At 41.3% G+C, this 20,806-nt stretch overlaps 1 protein-coding gene and 1 long non-coding RNA gene across 3 annotated transcripts in view; both read left to right on the forward strand.

Moving 5' to 3' along the window:
* TMEM198 (transmembrane protein 198) overlaps nt 1-2,676 on the forward strand; it is a 92,672-nt gene extending 89,996 nt beyond the window's left edge. For both annotated transcript variants that reach the window (XM_056535878.1, XM_056535877.1), the window contains one exon: nt 1,951-2,676. In XM_056535878.1, the coding sequence (XP_056391853.1) occupies nt 1,951-2,094 (144 nt within the window). In that variant the 3' untranslated portion in view covers nt 2,095-2,676. The remainder of the gene's footprint in view (nt 1-1,950) is intronic.
* A 1,091-nt stretch (nt 2,677-3,767) lies between these two features.
* Nucleotides 3,768-7,825, forward strand: LOC130284920 (uncharacterized). The gene is made up of 2 exons (XR_008847189.1): nt 3,768-7,477; nt 7,588-7,825. It is a non-coding gene; the product is annotated as an uncharacterized LOC130284920 (long non-coding RNA).
* Nucleotides 7,826-20,806: the final 12,981 nt, after the last annotated feature.

Below are 20,806 nucleotides of genomic sequence, written 5' to 3' on the forward strand. Positions count from 1 at the left end.
GGACGGAAAAGGAGGACGGGATAGGAGGACCGGGATAGGAGGACGGAAAGGAGGACGGGATAGGAGGACGTGATAGGAGGACAGGAGAGGAGGTCGGGATATGATGACGGGATAGGAGGTCGGGATATGACAACAATATATGAGGACGGGATATGAAGTCAAAAGCTTCCTCCTTTGTTTATTTTCCTCCCCAACAAGGATTAGGAAGGAAAAACCGGGCAACGCCGGGTACTCAGCTAGTAGTAGTATATAGTATAGGTTAGTGTTTCCCAACCATAGCGCCTCCAGCTGTTGCAAAACTACAACTCCCAGCATGTTGGACTACATAGCAGTAAATAGTATAGGTTAGTTTTTCCAACCATAGTGCCTCCAGCTGCTGCAAAACTGCAACTCCCAGCATGCTCAGACTATATACTAGTATATAGTATAGATTAGTGTTTCCCAACCATAGCGCCTCCAGCTGTTGCAAAACGACAACTCCCAGCATGCTCGGACTATATAGTAGTTTATAGTATAGGTTAGTGTTTCCCAACCATAGCGCCTCCAGCTGTTGCAAAACTACAAGTCCCAGCATGCTCGGACAGCCGTTGGCTGTCCGAGCATGCTGTGAGTTGTAGTTTTGCAACAGGTGGAGGCACCCCTGGTTGGGAAACACTAACCTATACTATATGCTGCTATATAGTCGAACATGCTGGGAGTTGTAATTTTCATTTGGGGCAGCTGTTGATGCACAGGCTGTATCAGGGCATGCTGGGAGTTGTATTTAGTAACTAACTGCAACTAACTGCAAAAATAAAATAAAAGTGATCAAAAAGTCACATCAAAACAAAAATGATACTGTTAAAAACGACAGATCGGGTGCAAAAAATGAGCCCTCATACATCCCAGTATAAGGAGAAATAAAAAAGTTATGGGGTCAGAATAGGACAAAATTTTCCCCCGCATATGTGTATCCTGTGATATTACGCATATATAATTAATTATGCAAATTAGCATGGACAGTATTTTTTTTGCAAGAAAGGTGGCAACCCTATATTTAACCCATTAACCTCTCATGGGTCTTCTGTTCACCCACACTATAACCCAGTGTATTGGGTTTATTGTGGGTGAACAGATGACCGTTTTCTTTTAAAGGGGTACTCCACTGGAAAACATTTTTATTTTATTTTTTAAATCAACTGGTGCCAGAAAGTTAAACAGATTTGTAAATTACTTCTATTATAAAATATTAATCCTTCCACTATTTATCAGCTGCTGAATGCTCCACAGGAAGTTCTTTTCTTTTTGAATTTCCTTTCTGTATGACCACAGTGCTCTATGCTGACACCTCTGTCCATTTTAGGAACTGTTTGGAGCAGGATAGGTTTGCTATGGGGATTTGCTTCTACTCTGGACAGTTCCTAAAATGGACAGAGGTGTCAGCAGAGAGCACTGTGGTCATACAGAAAGGAAATTCAAAAAGAAGAGAACTTCCTGTGGAGCATACAGCAGCTGATAAATACTGGAAGGATTAAGATTTTTAATAAAAGTAATTTACAAATCTAAGTTTAACTTTCTGGCACCAGTTGATAAAAAACAAAAAAAAAAAACCTTTAAGAGGCATTTGAGAACCTGTCAGTCCCCTTGTCATATTAGTTTGGCCAAGTAGAATAAATTCCTGTCATGGTCTACCCCAGTGTTTCCCAACCAGGGTGCCTCCAGCTGTTGCAAAACTACAACTTCCAGCAAGTTTGGAGAGCCTTAGGTCTACCTCGTTCCCCAGGAGAGAAGGGTTGGACTTGGGACAATAATTGGCTAGGAGACAACATGCGACCAAATGATTACTCAGCTGTACAATGAAAGGGCATGCTGGGAATTGTAGTTTTGCAACAGCTGGAGGCACCCTGGTTGGGAAACACTGGTCTACTCATTTAACCTGATTTGTTGCTAACCTGATCCGTCTCTCCGCAGAGCTACATTCAGAGTTTTCGGGACCAGCAGTCGGGATCTTCTCGGGGCCAGATGACTGGTGCTCACACAGTGGTGGATTTGGACTATGACTGTGGCTCCAGGACACCATTAACCTCCGGAGCGGCATCAGCCGTACGAGTATAGCACAGAGCGAGAGGAGCAGGGAGGACGACCCGGGAGGACGACATTGCGCTGTAACAACTCCAACACTGTGACTATGAGAACCCATCGGAGTTACTTACCATACCACGTTGCAGAATTGCGAGCAGACACTGACTGCAGACTCTACCAACGCTGCATTCACTGTGCGATGACTCCCACCTACCTCTCTACAAGCACCACACACATAGACATTCCAACCTACCTCCCTGTGGTCCCCCCTCAAGCTCTGATCTCTCCTTACATCAGTGTTTCCCAACCAGTGTGCCTCCAGCTGTTGCAAAACTACAACTTCCAGCAAGTTCGGAGAGCCTTAGGTCTACCTCTTTCCCCAGGAGAGAAGGGTTGGACTTGGGACAATAATTGGCTAGGAGACAACATGCGACCAAATGATTACTCAGCTGTACAATGAAAGGGCATGCTGGGAATTGTAGTTTTGCAACAGCTGGAGGCACACTGGTTGGGAAACACTGCCTTACATGGACCTCCATTACCTCTCCCCTCGACGACTGGATCCACCGGAAAAAAAAAAAAAAAGGACCACAATGGGAACCAATCCGACCAACCTACATCTGCCTCCTCTATCCCGCGTCTTGCTCCAGTGTCGGTTTCAGAAGAACCGGGCATGATTTTTTAAATATTATTTTTTCCCCTTTCATGTGCAGATGTATGGACAAAGGATTTGTTGTGTGTATTATAAGTGAAGAAATTTTTATTTAAATTATAAAGGAAATTTTAATTTAGAGGAATTTTAAAGATCCAGCGGGAGAGGTTAAAAAAAAGTAAAAAAAAAACAAAAACAAAAAATGTAATTTCAGGAAAAAAAGCCACAAGACTGATTTGGTTGGTAAAATTCGAATTTTCTGAAGTTTTTCAATGGATGTTTTTTAAATTATTGTTATGGGGGGTGAGGGTGGGCGGCAGAGTGAGCGGCTTATGTATGAAGACACAGTTGTGGATGAAGACACAGTTGCCATCGTCATATATCTCCATCCCATTTTCCTGTAGATATCCCAAGCTTTACGGCCTCATCGTGCAACAATGTATCAACTTGTGGATTATGTCTTATGAGAGCAGTTTGGCGCATTTATATGAATGTTCGTGGTTTGAGATGGTAACAGATGGCGGCCCTGGCTTACGGTCATGTCCTCAAGTATTCATTGGGAAATTTCCTTGGGAGCTGTTTTCAACAGAGCTCATTGTCGCCCCCTATCTGAAGGAAGTAGCATCTGCTTTGAGCCTATCCCAGTGGTTAAAGGGGTACTCCACTGGAAAACATCTTTTTTTTTTTTAAATCAACTGGTGCCAGAAAGTTAAACAGATTTGTAAATTATTTCTATAAAAAAAATCTTAATCCTTCCAGTACTTAGCTGCTGTATGATCCGCAGGAAGTTGTTTTCTTTTTGGATTTCCTTTCTGCATGACCACAGTGCTCTCTGCTGACACCTCTGTCCATTTTAGGAACTGTCCAAAGCAGAATGGGGGTTTTCTCCTTCTTTGGATAGTTCCTAAAATGGACAGAGGTGTCAGCAGAGAGCACTGTGGTCAGGCAGAAAGGAAATTCAAAAAGAAAAGAACTTACTGTGGAGCATACAGCAGCTAAGTACTGGAAGGATTAAGATTTTTTTAATAAAAGTAATTTACAAATCTGTTTAACTTTCTAGCACCAGTTGATTTAAAAAAAAAAAAAAAAATGTTTTCCAGTGGAGTTCCTCCATGTAAAGCCCTATACCCTGCGCACCCCGCTGACAGAAAGGTGGTGCCTGCTGCAAGTGGCGGAACTCTGCAGTGTGAATGAGCTCTTAAAGGGATTATTCAGGAATAGAAAAATACAGCTAATTTCTTTCAAAAACAGCACCACGTCTGTCTCCAGGTTGGGTGTGGTTCTGCAGCTCAGTTCCATTTGAGTGAATGGAGCCAAGTTGTAATACCACACCCAAAGTGGAGACAGACGGGGAGCGGTTTTTGAAAGAAATTAGCTGAATTTTTCTATTCCTGTATAACTCCTTTAATTGACACAGCCTAAAAACAGGTCAGGGTTAAGGCCCCCCCATACAGATTAGACAATCTAAACTGGATTGGCCAATCATCTAAAGTGTATGGGGCCTCCCGACTCTTCCCTAACAGATGATACCAGGGATGAGAAGAATGGGGCATGTTGAATTTTAACAGCAAAATTGTTTTGTCTTGGAAAGATAAGCCACCCCCGGAGGTGTCTGGCAGCTCATCAGGTCCGGTCTGGCAGACCATCATAGACCCCACCTGGCCGCATTACGATTTTTGCACCCGTTGAGTTGATATATGATCCTGTCCTTAAAGATCATATAGAATCCTATATCTAGACAGATCCATTGACTTTTATTGACAAATCATATTTTCTTTCCGATATAAATTGTACCCGTTTTTTTTTTTTTTTTTTTAAACATTATTGTCTATGTAAATCGCATCGAAATCGTATCTGTAAATTTTTATTCGCGAAATCGTACACATTTTTTTTACACTTACGCCATAGAAAATCAAGTAACATTAAAACAGATATATATATATATATATATATATTTATTTATTTATTTATTTAATAAAATGGACAAAATTGTGTAAAAACCTTCTACCATATGACAGAACTGATACAAATCCATATGGTTTTAGGCCATCCGTTTTAAGAAAATGCTGCAAAAATCGTAATGTGAATGCGGCCTTAATACTTTCTTCAGATAATGCGCAGTAACATGTCCATAGATAGCAAAACATGCAGTCCCGGGCTAAACCAGTGTTTCCAACCAGTGTGCCTCCAGCTGTTGCAAAACTACAACTCCCAGCATGCCCAGACAGCCTTCGGCTGTCTGGGCATGCTGGGAGTTGTGGTTTTGAAACAGCTGGAGGCACACTGGATAGAAAACACTGCTCTGAACCTTTATTGTTTTATTGACCAATTTCTAATCTGGTTTAACCCCCGGGCTGCTTATTTCAAGTTCATTGTAAAATGTTGTCGCCGTTTTTGCGCCAGAAAGTGTACAAACAACACTGCTGTAAACATGTAGGCGGGATTCATAGCAGCCAATCAGATTCATGTTTTTCTGATGACAAGATTGGAAGTCTGATTGGTTGCTACAGGCAACGCCGACCCTATTTTTTTTGTTCTTTAGTCTGCACTACTTTTGATACATAAGGCCAATGTGCCTTGTTACCCATAGCAACCAAGCTGTTGCAGTTGTGAAAGTGAAAGTAGAACTCTCCTTGGTTGCTGAGACCATCAGGCCCCGTAGTTATAGATATCTCATTGGTCACATCATCGCATATTTCTGCAGGGAAAAAGTCAAAGTGCCCCCACAACGTGCCCCTCATCATGGCATTTACGTCATACGGCACAATCACTTACGGTTATTTTGGATAGTACATGAGTGGTGACGCATAAGTGATACCCGTTGCCCGGTCACGATACAGGAGTCCATTTTGCGAGCCCGAACATTGTTGACGCACAGGGTTAATCTCATGGGTAGTACTAACATGGGTTTCTCCTTTTAAGAGTGCTATTCGTAGGAGGCCATTTTGTGGAAGTTCATAAGATGGCAGTACATGGGATTACACGCATGGACATCAGTTGTAACACGCCTTCAATTTTATTAAAGGGGTTATCCAGGGAAAAACTTTTTTTTTATATATCAACTGGCTCCAGAAAGTTAAACAGATTTGTAAATTGCTTCTATAAAAAAAAAAAATCTTCATCCTTTCAGCACTTATGAGCTTCTGAAGTTGAGTTATTCTTTTCTGTCTAAGTGCTCTCTGATGACACCTGTCTCGGGAACTGCCCAGTTTAGAAGCAAATCCCCATAGCAAACCTCTTCTACTCTGCGCAGTTCCCGTGACAAGCAGAGATGTCAGCAGAGAGCACTGTTGCCAGACAGAAAACAACAACTCAACTTCAGCAGCTGATAATTATTGAAAGGATTAAGATTTTTTAATAGAAGTCATTAACAAATCTGTTTAACTTTCTGAAGCCAGTTGATCTAAAAAAAAATTATTTTTTATTTCCTGGAATACCCCTTTAAAGGGGTACTCCGGTGAAAACCTTTTTTCTTTTAAATCAACTGGTGGCAGAAAGTTAAACATATTTGTAAATTACTTCTATTAAAAAATCTTAATCCGTCCAGTACTTATTAGCTGCTGAATGCTACAGAGGAAATTCCTTTCTTTTTCGAACATTGATGACATCATGAGCACAGTGCTCTCTGCTGACATCTCTGTCCATTTTATCAACCATGCATAGCAGATGTATGCTAAGGGCAGCATGGTGGCTCAGTGGTTAGCACTGCTGCCTTGCAGTGCTGGGGACTTGGGTTCAAATCCCACTAAGGACAACAATAAATAAAGCCTTATTATTATTATAATAACGTCAGCAGAGAGAACTGTGCTCGTGAGGTCATCAGAGAGCAGTCCAAAAAGAAAAGAATTTCCTCTGTAGTAGTCAGCAGCTAATAAGTACAGGAAGGATTAAGATTTTTTTAATAGAAGTAATTTACAAATTGTCACGATGCCGGCTGGCAGGAGGTGGATCCTCTGTGCCAGAGAGGGATTGGCGTGGACCGTGCTAGTGGACCGGTTCTAAGTCACTACTGGTTTTCGCCAGAGCCCGCCGCAAAGCGGGATGGTCTTGCTGCGGCGGTAGTGACCAGGTCGTATCCACTAGCAACGGCTCAACCTCTCTGACTGCTGAAGATAGGCGCGGTACAAGGGAGTAGACAGAAGCAAGGTCGGACGTAGCAGAAGGTCGGGGCAGGCAGCAAGGATCGTAGTCAGGGGCAACGGCAGGAGGTCTGGAACACAGGCTAGGAACACACAAGGAAACGCTTTCACTGGCACGATGGCAACAAGATCCGGCGAGGGAGTGCAGGGGAAGTGAGGTATACATAGGGAGTGCACAGGTGAAGACACTGATTAGAACCACTGCGCCAATCAGCGGCGCAGTGGCCCTTTAAATCGCAGAGACCCGGCGCGCGCGCGCCCTAGGGAGCGGGGCCGCGCGCGCCGGGACAGGACCGACGGAGAGCGAGTCAGGTACGGGAGCTGGGGTGCGCATCGCGAGCGGGCGCGACCCGCATCGCGAATCGCATCCCGGCTGGAGGCGGTATCGCAGTGTACCCGGTCAGTGGATCTGACCGGAGCGCTGCAGTAGCGAGAGTGTAGCGAGCGCTCCGGGGAGGAGCGGGGACCCGGAGCGCTCGGCGTAACACAAATATCTTTAACTTTCTGCCACCAGTTGATTTAAAAGAAAAAAGGTTTTCACCGGAGTACCCCTTTAAGGTCATTGACAGGTCACACACTATAGGCCGCCCCCTGCTGTGTGTCAGCGGCAAACTCTATGCCAGTGGTCTTCAACCTGCGGACCTCCAGATGTTGCAAAACTACAACTCCCAGCATGCCCGGACAGCCGTTGGCTGTCCGGGCATGCTGGGAGTTGTAGTTTTGCAACATCTGGAGGTCCGCAGGTTGGAGACCACTGCTCTACGCCATGGGAGACAGTGATGTGACAGGCCTCACGGGGTGCGTAGCTGTGTCTGTGGATGAGAGGATTATGACTTGCATGTGAGGAGACGCTCATTTGAGCTGCTTTGGGAGGGAGACATTTTCTTCTTTAAAATCTTTTTATCTGTGCCAAACCCCATGTCTCTTGTAAATATGACCCGATTCTTCATTAAAGTAATTTATTTCAGCTCTTCACTAATGTGTCACATTTATTACAAAACTATGCACATAAAAAGTGGCGTGCAAATAGTGCAAACTGGAATAGTGCCATACAGCATCCGCAAGGATAGTGCCATGTAGTTAGTGCACACAGTAATAGTGTTATACAGTGCTCACAAGAATAGTGCCATGTAGTTAGTGCACAGTAATAGTGTTATACAGTGCTCACAAGAATAGCGCCATGTAGATAGTGCACACAGTAATAGGGTTATACAGTGCTCACAAGAATAGTGCCATGTAGTTAGTGCACACAGTAATAGTGTTATACAGTGCTCACAAGAATAGCGCCATGTAGTTAGTGCACAGTAATAGTGTTATACAGTGCTCACAAGAATAGCGCCATGTAGATAGTGCACACAGTAATAGGGTTATACAGTGCTCACAAGAATAGTGCCATGTAGTTAGTGCACAGTAATAGTGTTATACAGGGCTCACAAGAATAGTGCCATGTAGTTAGTGCACACAGTAATAGTGTTATACAGTGATCACAAGAGTAGTGCCATGTAGTTAGTGCACAATAATAGTGTTATACAGTGCTCACAAGAATAGTGCCATGTAGTTAGTGCACACAGCAATAGTGTTATACAGGGCTCACAAGAATAGTGCCATGTAGTTAGAGCACAGTAATAGTGTTATACAGGGCTCACAAGAATAGTGCCATGTAGTTAGAGCACAGTAATAGTGTTATACAGTGCTCACAAGAGTAGTGCCATGTAGTTAGTGCACACAGTAATAGTGTTATACAGTGCTCACAAGAATAGTGCCATGTATTAAGTGCACACAGTAATAGTGTTATACAGGGCTCACAAGAATAGTGCCATGTAGTTAGTGCACACAGTAATAGTGTTATACAGTGCTCACAAGAATAGTGCCATGTAGTTAGTGCACAGTAATAGTGTTATACAGTGCTCACAAGAATAGTGCCATGTAGTAAGTGCACACAGTAATAGTGTTATACAGTGCTCACAAGAATAGTGCCATGTAGTTAGTGCACACAGTAATAGTGTTATACAGGGCTCACAAGAATAGTGCCATGTAGTTAGTGCACACAGTAATAGTGTTATACTGTGCTCACAAGAATAGTGCCATGTAGTTAGTGCACAGTAATAGTGTTATACAGTGCTCACAAGAATAGTGCCATGTAGTTAGTACACACAGTAATTGTGTTATACAGTTCTCACAAGAATAGTGCCATGTAGTTAGTGCACAATAATAGTGTTATACAGTGCTCACAAGAATAGTGCCATGTAGTTAGTGCACACAGTAATAGTGTTATACAGTGCTCACAAGAGTAGTGCCATGTAGTTAGTGCACACAGTAATAGTGTTATACAGTGCTCACAAGAATAGTGCCATGTAGTAAGTGCACAGTAATAGTGTTATACAGTGCTCACAAGAATAGTGCCATGTAGTTAGTGCACACAGTAATAGTGTTATACAGTGCTCACAAGAATAGTGCCATGTAGTTAGTGCACACAGTAATAGTGTTATACAGTGCTCACAAGAGTAGTGCCATGTAGTTAGTGCACAGTAATAGTGTTATACTGTGCTCACAAGAATAGTGCCATGTAGTTAGTGCACAGTAATAGTGTTATACAGGGCTCACAAGAATAGTGCCATGTAGTTAGTGCACACAGTAATAGTGTTATACAGTGCTCACAAGAGTAGTGCCATGTAGTTAGTGCACACAGTAATAGTGTTATACAGTGCTCACAAGAATAGTGCCATGTAGTTAGTGCACACAGTAATAGTGTTATACAGGGCTCACAAGAATAGTGCCATGTAGTTAGAGCACAGTAACAGTGTTATACAGTGATCACAAGAATAGTGCCATGTAGTTAGTGCACACAGTAATAGTGTTATACAGTGCTCACAAGAATAGTGCCATGTAGTTAGTGCACACAGTAATAGTGTTATACAGTGCTCACAAGAATAGTGCCATGTAGTTAGTGCACACAGTAATAGTGTTATACAGTGCTCACAAGAATAGTGCCATGTAGTTAGTGCACAGTAATAGTGTTATACAGGGCTCACAAGAGTAGTGCCATGTAGTTAGTGCACACAGTAATAGTGTTATACAGTGATCACAAGAATAGTGCCATGTAGTTAGTGCACACAGTAATAATGTTATACAGTGCTCACAAGAATAGTGCCATGTAGTAAGTGCACACAGTAATAGTGTTATACAGTGCTCACAAGAGTAGTGCCATGTAGTCAGTGCACACAGTAATAGTGTTATACAGGGCTCACAAGTATAGTGCCATGTGGTTAGTGCACAGTAATAGTGTTATACAGTGCTCACAAGAATAGTGCCATGTAGTTAGTGCACAGTAATAGTGTTATACAGTGCTCACAAGAATAGTGCCATGTGGTTAGTGCACACAGTAATAGTGTTATACAGTGCTCACAAGAATAGTGCCATGTAGTTAGTGCACAGTAATAGTGTTATACAGGGCTCACAAGAATAGTGCCATGTAGTTAGTGCACACAGTAATAGTGTTATACAGGGCTCACAAGAATAGTGCCATGTAGTAAGTGCACACAGTAATAGTGTTATACAGTGCTCACAAGAATAGTGCCATGTAGTAAGTGCACACAGTAATAGTGTTATACAGTGCTCACAAGAATAGTGCCATGTAGTTAGTGCACACAGTAAAAGTGTTATACAGGGCTCACAAGAATAGTGCCATGTAGTTAGTGCACACAGTAATAGTGTTATACAGGGCTCACAAGAATAGTGCCATGTAGTTAGTGCACAGTAATAGTGTTATACAGTGCTCACAAGAATAGTGCCATGTAGTTAGTGCACACAGTAATAGTGTTATACAGGGCTCACAAGAATAGTGCCATGTAGTTAGTGTACACAGTAAAAGTGTTATACAGGGCGCACAAGAATAGTGCCATGTAGTTAGTGCACACAGTAATAGTGTTATACAGGGCTCACAAGAATAGTGCCATGTAGTTAGTGCACAGTAATAGTGTTATACAGGGCTCACAAGAGTAGTGCCATGTAGTTAGTGCACACAGTAATAGTGTTATACAGTGCTCACAAGAATAGTGCCATGTAGTTAGTGCACAGTAATAGTGTTATACAGGGCTCACAAGAATAGTGCCATATAGTTAGTGCACAATAATAGTGTTATACAGGGCTCACAAGAATAGTGCCATGTAGTTAGTGCACAGTAATAGTGTTATACAGTGCTCACAAGAATAGTGCCATGTAGTTAGTGCACACAGTAATAGTGTTATACAGTGCTCACAAGAATAGTGCCATGTAGTTAGAGCACAGTAATAGTGTTATACAGTGCTCACAAGAATAGTGCCATGTAGTTAGAGCACAGTAATAGTGTTATACAGGGCTCACAAGAATAGTGCCATGTAGTTAGTCCACACAGCAAAAGTGTTATACAGTGCTCACAAGAATAGTGCCATGTAGTTAGAGCACAATAATAGTGTTATACAGTGCTCACAAGAATAGTGCCATGTAGTTAGTGCACAGTAATAGTGTTATACAGGGCTCACAAGAGTAGTGCCATGTAGTTAGTGCACACAGTAATAGTGTTAGACAGTGCTCACAAGAATAGTGCCATGTAGTTAGTGCACACAGTAATAGTGTTATACAGTTCTCACAAGAATAGTGCCATGTAGTTAGTGCACACAGTAATAGTGTTATACAGTGCTCACAAGAATAGTGCCATGTAGTTAGTGCACACAGTAATAGTGTTATACAGTGCTCACAAGAATAGTGCCATGTAGTTAGTGCACAGTAATAGTGTTATACAGTGCTCACAAGAATAGTGCCATGTAGTTAGTGCACACAGTAATAGTGTTATACAGGGCTCACAAGAATAGTGTCATGTAGTTAGTGCACACAGTAATAGTGTTATACAGGGCTCACAAGAATAGTGCCATGTAGTTAGTGCACACAGCAATAGTGTTATACAGGGCTCACAAGAATAGTGCCATGTAGTTAGTGCACACAGTAATAGTGTTATACAGTGCTCACAAGAGTAGTGCCATGTAGTTAGTGCACAGTAATAGTGTTATACAGGGCTCACAAGAATAGTGCCATATAGTTAGTGGACACAGCAATAGTGTTATACAGGGCTCACAAGAATAGTGCCATATAGTTAGTGCACACAGTAATAGTGTTATACAGGGCTCACAAGAATAGTGCCATGTAGTTAGTGCACTCAGTAATAGTGTTATACAGTGCTCACAAGAGTAGTGCCATGTAGTTAGTGCACACAGTAATAGTGTTATACAGTGCTCACAAGAATAGTGCCATGTAGTTAGTGCACACAGTAATAGTGTTATACAGTGCTCACAAGAATAGTGCCATGTAGTTAGTGCACAGTAATAGTGTTATACAGTGCTCACAAGAATAGTGCCATGTAGTTAGTGCACAGTAATAGTGTTATACAGTGCTCACAAGAATTGTGCCATGTAGTTAGTGCACACAATAATAGTGTTATACAGTGCTCACAAGAATAGTGCCATGTAGTTAGTGCACACAGTAATAGTGTTATACAGTGCTCACAAGAATAGTGCCATGTAGTTAGTGCACACAGTAATAGTGTTATACAGTGCTCACAAGAATAGTGCCATGTAGTTAGTGCACACAGTAATAGTGTTATACAGTGCTCACAAGAATAGTGCCATGTAGTTAGTACACACAGTAATAGTGTTATACAGTGCTCACAAGAATAGTGCCATGTAGTTAGTGCACAGTAATAGTGTTATACAGTGCTCACAAGAATTGTGCCATCTAGTTAGTGCACACAGTAATAGTGTTATACAGGGCTCACAGGAATAGTGCCAAGTAGTTAGTGCACAATAATAGTGTTATACAGTGCTCACAAGAATAGTGCCATGTAGTTAGTGCACACAGTAATAGTGTTATACAGTGCTCACAAGAATAGTGCCATGTAGTTAGTGCACACAGTAATAGTGTTATACAGTGCTCACAAGAGTAGTGTCCTGTAGTTAGTGCACACAGTAATAGTGTTATACAGTGCTCACAAGAATAGTGCCATGTAGTTAGTGCACAGTAATAGTGTTATACAGTGATCACAAGAGTAGTGTCATGTAGTTAGTGCACACAGTAATAGTGTTATACAGTGCTCACAAGAGTAGTGCCATGTAGTTAGTGCACACAGTAATAGTGTTATACAGTGCTCACAAGAATAGTGCCATGTAGTTAGTGCACAGTAATAGTGTTATACAGTGATCACAAGAGTAGTGCCATGTATTTAGTGCACACAGTAATAGTGTTATAAAGTGCTCACAAGAATAGTGCCATGTAGTTAGTGCACAGTAATAGTGTTATACAGTGATCACAAGAATAGTGTCATGTAGTTAGTGCACACAGTAATAGTGTTATACCGTGCTCACAAGAATAGTGCCATGTAGTTAGTGCACACAGTAATAGTATTATACAGTGCTCACAAGAATAGTGACATGTAGTTAGTGCACAGTAATAGTGTTATACAGTGCTCACAAGAGTAGTGCCATGTATTTAGTGCACACAGTAATAGTGTTATACAGTGCTCACAAGAATAGTGCCATGTAGTTAGTGCACAGTAATAGTGTTATACAGTGATCACAAGAATAGTGCCATGTAGTTAGTGCACACAGTAATAGTGTTATACAGTGCTCACAAGAATAGTGCCATGTAGTTAGTGCACACAGTAATAGTGTTATACAGTTCTCACAAGAATAGTGCCATGTAGTTAGTGCACACAGTAATAGTGTTTTACAGTGCTCACAAGAATAGTGCCATGTAGTTAGTGCACACAGTAATAGTGTTATACAGTGCTCACAAGAATAGTGCCATGTAGTTAGTGCACACAGTAATAGTGTTATACAATGCTCACAAGAATAGTGCCATGTAGTTAGTGCACACAGTAATAGTGTTATACAGTGCTCACAAGAATAGTGCCATGTAGTTAGTGCACACAGTAATAGTGTTATACAGTGCTCATAAGAGTAGTGCCATGTAGTTAGTGCACACAGTAATAGTGTTATACAGTGCTTACAAGAATAGTGCCATGTAGTAAGTGCACAGTAATAGTGTTATACAGTGCTCACAAGAATAGTGCCATGTAGTTAGTGCACACAGTAATAGTGTTATACAGTGCTCACAAGAATAGTGCCATGTAGTTAGTGCACACAGTAATAGTGTTATACAGTGCTCACAAGAGTAGTGTCATGTAGTTAGTGCACAGTAATAGTGTTATACTGTGCTCACAAGAATAGTGCCATGTAGTTAGTGCACAGTAATAGTGTTATACAGGGCTCACAAGAATAGTGCCATGTAGTTAGTGCACACAGTAATAGTGTTATACAGTGCTCACAAGAGTAGTGCCATGTAGTTAGTGCACACAGTAATAGTGTTATACAGTGCTCACAAGAATAGTGCCATGTAGTTAGTGCACACAGTAATAGTGTTATACAGGGCTCACAAGAATAGTGCCATGTAGTTAGAGCACAGTAACAGTGTTATACAGTGATCACAAGAATAGTGCCATGTAGTTAGTGCACACAGTAATAGTGTTATACCGTGCTCACAAGAATAGTGCCATGTAGTTAGTGCACAGTAATAGTGTTATACAGTGATCACAAGAATAGTGCCATGTAGTAAGTGCACACAGTAATAGTGTTATACAGTGCTCACAAGAATAGTGCCATGTAGTTAGTGCACACAGTAATAGTGTTATACAGTGCTCACAAGAATAGTGCCATGTAGTTAGTGCACACAGTAATAGTGTTATACAGTGCTCACAAGAATAGTGCCATGTAGTTAGTGCACAGTAATAGTGTTATACAGGGCTCACAAGAGTAGTGCCATGTAGTTAGTGCACAGAGTAATAGTGTTATACAGTGATCACAAGAATAGTGCCATGTAGATAGTGCACACAGTAATAATGTTATACAGTGCTCACAAGAATAGTGCCATGTAGTAAGTGCACACAGTAATAGTGTTATACAGTGCTCACAAGAGTAGTGCCATGTAGTCAGTGCACACAGTAATAGTGTTATACAGGGCTCACAAGTATAGTGCCATGTGGTTAGTGCACAGTAATAGTGTTATACAGTGCTCACAAGAATAGTGCCATGTAGTTAGTGCACAGTAATAGTGTTATACAGTGCTCACAAGAATAGTGCCATGTGGTTAGTGCACACAGTAATAGTGTTATACAGTGCTCACAAGAATAGTGCCATGTAGTTAGTGCACAGTAATAGTGTTATACAGGGCTCACAAGAATAGTGCCATGTAGTTAGTGCACACAGTAATAGTGTTATACAGGGCTCACAAGAATAGTGCCATGTAGTTAGTGCACACAGTAAAAGTGTTATACAGTGCTCACAAGAATAGTGCCATGTAGTAAGTGCACACAGTAATAGTGTTATACAGTGCTCACAAGAATAGTGCCATGTAGTTAGTGCACACAGTAAAAGTGTTATACAGGGCTCACAAGAATAGTGCCATGTAGTTAGTGCACACAGTAATAGTGTTATACAGGGCTCACAAGAATAGTGCCATGTAGTTAGTGCACAGTAATAGTGTTATACAGTGCTCACAAGAGTAGTGCCATGTAGTTAGTGTACACAGTAAAAGTGTTATACAGGGCGCACAAGAATAGTGCCATGTAGTTAGTGCACACAGTAATAGTGTTATACAGGGCTCACAAGAATAGTGCCATGTAGTTAGTGCACAGTAATAGTGTTATACAGGGCTCACAAGAGTAGTGCCATGTAGTTAGTGCACACAGTAATAGTGTTATACAGTGCTCACAAGAATAGTGCCATGTAGTTAGTGCACAGTAATAGTGTTATACAGGGCTCACAAGAATAGTGCCATATAGTTAGTGCACAATAATAGTGTTATACAGGGCTCACAAGAATAGTGCCATGTAGTTAGTGCACAGTAATAGTGTTATACAGTGCTCACAAGAATAGTGCCATGTAGTTAGTGCACACAGTAATAGTGTTATACAGTGCTCACAAGAATAGTGCCATGTAGTTAGAGCACAGTAATAGTGTTATACAGTGCTCACAAGAATAGTGCCATGTAGTTAGAGCACAGTAATAGTGTTATACAGTGCTCACAAGAGTAGTGCCATGTATTAAGTGCACACAGTAATAGTGTTATACAGGGCTCACAAGAATAGTGCCATGTAGTTAGTCCACACAGCAAAAGTGTTATACAGTGCTCACAAGAATAGTGCCATGTAGTTAGTGCACAGTAATAGTGTTATACAGGGCTCACAAGAGTAGTGCCATGTAGTTAGTGCACACAGTAATAGTGTTAGACAGTGCTCACAAGAATAGTGCCATGTAGTTAGTGCACACAGTAATAGTGTTATACAGTTCTCACAAGAATAGTGCCATGTAGTTAGTGCACACAGTAATAGTGTTATACAGTGCTCACAAGAATAGTGCCATGTAGTTAGTGCACACAGTAATAGTGTTATACAGTGCTCACAAGAATAGTGCCATGTAGTTAGTGCACAGTAATAGTGTTATACAGTGCTCACAAGAATAGTGCCATGTAGTTAGTGCACACAGTAATAGTGTTATACAGTGCTCACAAGAATAGTGCCATGTAGTTAGTGCACACAGCAATAGTGTTATACAGGGCTCACAAGAATAGTGCCATGTAGTTAGTGCACACAGTAATAGTGTTATACAGTGCTCACAAGAATAGTGCCATGTAGTTAGTGCACACAGTAATAGTGTTATACAGTGCTCACAAGAATAGTGCCATATAGTTAGTGCACACAGCAATAGTGTTATACAGGGCTCACAAGAATAGTGCCATATAGTTAGTGCACACAGTAATAGTGTTATACAGGGCTCACAAGAATAGTGCCATGTAGTTAGTGCACACAGTAATAGTGTTATACAGTGCTCACAAGAGTAGTGCCATGTAGTTAGTGCACACAGTAATAGTGTTATACAGTGCTCACAAGAATAGTGCCATGTAGTTAGTGCACACAGTAATAGTGTTATACAGTGCTCACAAGAATAGTGCCATGTAGTTAGTGCACAGTAATAGTGTTATACAGTGCTCACAAGAATAGTGCCATGTAGTTAGTGCACAGTAATAGTGTTATACAGTGCTCACAAGAATTGTGCCATGTAGTTAGTGCACACAATAATAGTGTTATACAGTGCTCACAAGAATAGTGCCATGTAGTTAGTGCACACAGTAATAGTGTTATACAGTGCTCACAAGAATAGTGCCATGTAGTTAGTGCACACAGTAATAGTGTTATACAGTGCTCACAAGAATAGTGCCATGTAGTTAGTGCACACAGTAATAGTGTTATACAGTGCTCACAAGAATAGTGCCATGTAGTTAGTACACACAGTAATAGTGTTATACAGTGCTCACAAGAATAGTGCCATGTAGTTAGTGCACAGTAATAGTGTTATACAGTGCTCACAAGAATTGTGCCATCTAGTTAGTGCACACAGTAATAGTGTTATACAGGGCTCACAGGAATAGTGCCAAGTAGTTAGTGCACAATAATAGTGTTATACAGTGCTCACAAGAATAGTGCCATGTAGTTAGTGCACACAGTAATAGTGTTATACAGTGCTCACAAGAATAGTGCCATGTAGTTAGTGCACACAGTAATAGTGTTATACAGTGCTCACAAGAATAGTGCCATGTAGTTAGTGCACAGTAATAGTGTTATACAGTGATCACAAGAGTAGTGTCATGTAGTTAGTGCACACAGTAATAGTGTTATACAGTGCTCACAAGAGTAGTGCCATGTAGTTAGTGCACACAGTAATAGTGTTATACAGTGCTCACAAGAATAGTGCCATGTAGTTAGTGCACAGTAATAGTGTTATACAGTGATCACAAGAGTAGTGCCATGTATTTAGTGCACACAGTAATAGTGTTATACAGTGCTCACAAGAATAGTGCCATGTAGTTAGTGCACAGTAATAGTGTTATACAGTGATCACAAGAATAGTGCCATGTAGTTAGTGCACACAGTAATAGTATTATACAGTGCTCACAAGAATAGTGCCATGTAGTTAGTGCACAGTAATAGTGTTATACAGTGCTCACAAGAGTAGTGCCATGTATTTAGTGCACACAGTAATAGTGTTATACAGTGCTCACAAGAATAGTGCCATGTAGTTAGTGCACAGTAATAGTGTTATACAGTGATCACAAGAATAGTGCCCTGTAGTTAGTGCACACAGTAATAGTGTTATACAGTGATCACAAGAATAGTGCCATGTAGTTAGTGCACACAGTAATAGTGTTATACAGTTCTCACAAGAATAGTGCCATGTAGTTAGTGCACACAGTAATAGTGTTATACAGTGCTCACAAGAATAGTGCCATGTAGTTAGTGCACACAGTAATAGTGTTATACAGTGCTCACAAGAATAGTGCCATGTAGTTAGTGCACACAGTAATAGTGTTATACAATGCTCACAAGAATAGTGCCATGTAGTTAGTGCACACAGTAATAGTGTTATACAGTGCTCACAAGAATAGTGCCATGTATTTAGTGCACACAGTAATAGTGTTATACAGTTCTCACAAGAATAGTGCCATGTAGTTAGTGCACACAGTAATAGTGTTATACAGTGCTCACAAGAATAGTGCCATGTAGTTAGTGCACAGTAATAGTGTTATACAGTGATCACAAGAGTAGTGCCATGTAGTTAGTGCACACAGTAATAGTGTTATACAGTGATCACAAGAGTAGTGCCATGTATTTAGTGCACACAGTAATAGTGTTATGCAGTGCTCACAAGAATAGTGCCATGTAGTTAGTGCACACAGTAATAGTGTTATACAGTGATCACAAGAATAGTGCCATGTAGTTAGTGCACACAGTAATAGTGTTATACAGTTCTCACAAGAATAGTGCCATGTAGTTAGTGCACACAGTAATAGTGTTATACAGTGCTCACAAGAATAGTGCCATGTAGTTAGTGCACACAGTAATAGTGTTATACAGTGCTCACAAGAATAGTGCCATGTAGTTAGTGCACACAGTAATAGTGTTATACAATGCTCACAAGAATAGTGCCATGTAGTTAGTGCACAGTAATAGTGTTATACAGGGCTCACAAGAATAGTGCCATGTAGTTAGTGCACAGTAATAGTGTTATACAATGCTCACAAGAATAGTGCCATGTAGTTAGTGCACAGTAATAGTGTTATACAGTGATCACAAGAGTAGTGCCATGTAGTTAGTGCACACAGTAATAGTGTTATACAGTGCTCACAAGAATAGTGCCATGTAGTTAGTGCACACAGTAATAGTGTTATACAGTGATCACAAGAGTAGTGCCATGTAGTTAGTGCACACAGTAATAGTGTTATACAGTGATCACAAGAGTAGTTCTACGCAGTGCCTGCAAAAATGCAATCAATAGTGTTATATATATAGTGCCCAAAAGAATATTGTCATACGATGCCCAGAAGATTAAAGGAGAAGAATCATGGAAGAAAACTTATCCCCTAAGAAAACTTATCCCCGAAGGATAGGGGAAAGTTCTAGATCGGGGGTGGGGGGGCCCCCATGATCTCCTGTTTGAAGCCCTGGCTCTCCTTCACAGTGACGCGTCACGACCACCCCAACCCCCCCCCACCCCCCCGAAGCGGTGGGCGCCACCTACCATCTATATAGCTTTATGGGAGTGCTGAAGATTGCCGAACGGCTCTTCCATAGAGCTATATAAAGGGGGCGTGGCAGCCCTTGCTTCCGGTGGGGGGGTCGTGGCGCGCCGCTGTGGAGAGCCAGGGCTCTAAACAGGAGATTGCGGGGGCCTCAGCGCTCAGACCACCACAATCTAGAACTTTTCTCCTATCCTTTGGATAGGGGATACGTTTTTCCATGATACTTCTTTAAAGGGGTGCTCCCATGGATAACCTTTTTTTTTTTTAAATCAACTGGTGCCAGAAAGTCAAACAGATTTGTAAATTACTTCTATTAAAAAATCTTAATCCTTTCACTACTTTTTAGGGGCTATATAACTACAGAGGAAATGCTTATCTTTTTGGATTTCTCTTCTGTCACGAACACATTGCTCTCTGCTGACCTCTGCTGTTCATTTTAAGAACTGTCCAGAGCAGGAGAAAATCACCATAGCAAACATATGCTGCACTGGACAGTTCCTAAAACGGAGTAAGTTTTCCACGGGAGTACCCCTTTAAGGCCATGCTGTGTGCACAAGCAGCAATAGTACCATACAGTACCAAAAGGACTAGTGGTATATAGTATACATGGCAATTGTGCTATTTTGCCTGAAAAGATTACCATACAGTGCCCACACGATTAGGTCCATGCAGTGCATACAGCAATATTTCTATGGTAGGGAATGTTCACACTGCGGAATCTCTGCTCCCAGAATTCCGCGAGCAGAGATTCCATCTGGCGGCCAGCGCTGAAAACACTTCGGCGGTAGGACCGCACGCCACTGCGCCGTCACCACTGGCGGCTATGAAGTGCTTACGGACTTCCGCACAAAGAACGAACATGTTCTTTCTTTGAGCAGAAATGTCTACCGCTAAAATTCCTCAGTGACAATGGGTCTCGCGGAAGACCCATTCATGTAGTTAGTGCACACAGTAATAGTGTTATACAATGCTCACAAGAATAGTGCCATGTAGTTAGTGCACAGTAATAGTGTTAAATAGTGATCACAAGAGTAGTGCCATGTAGTTAGTGCACACAGTAATAGTGTTATACAGGGCTCACAAGAGTAGTGCCATGTAGTTATTGCACACAATAATAGTGTTATACAGTGATCACAAGAGTAGTGCCATGTAGTTAGTGCACACAGTAATAGTGTTATACAGTGATCACAAGAGTAGTTCTACGCAGTGCCTGCAAAAATGCAATCAATAGTGTTATATATATAGTGCCCAAAAGAATATTGTCATACGATGCCCAGAAGATTAAAGGAGAAGA

The sequence above is a fragment of the Hyla sarda genome, chromosome 8 (assembly GCF_029499605.1).
Source record: "Hyla sarda isolate aHylSar1 chromosome 8, aHylSar1.hap1, whole genome shotgun sequence".
Taxonomy (NCBI): Eukaryota; Metazoa; Chordata; class Amphibia; order Anura; family Hylidae; genus Hyla; species Hyla sarda.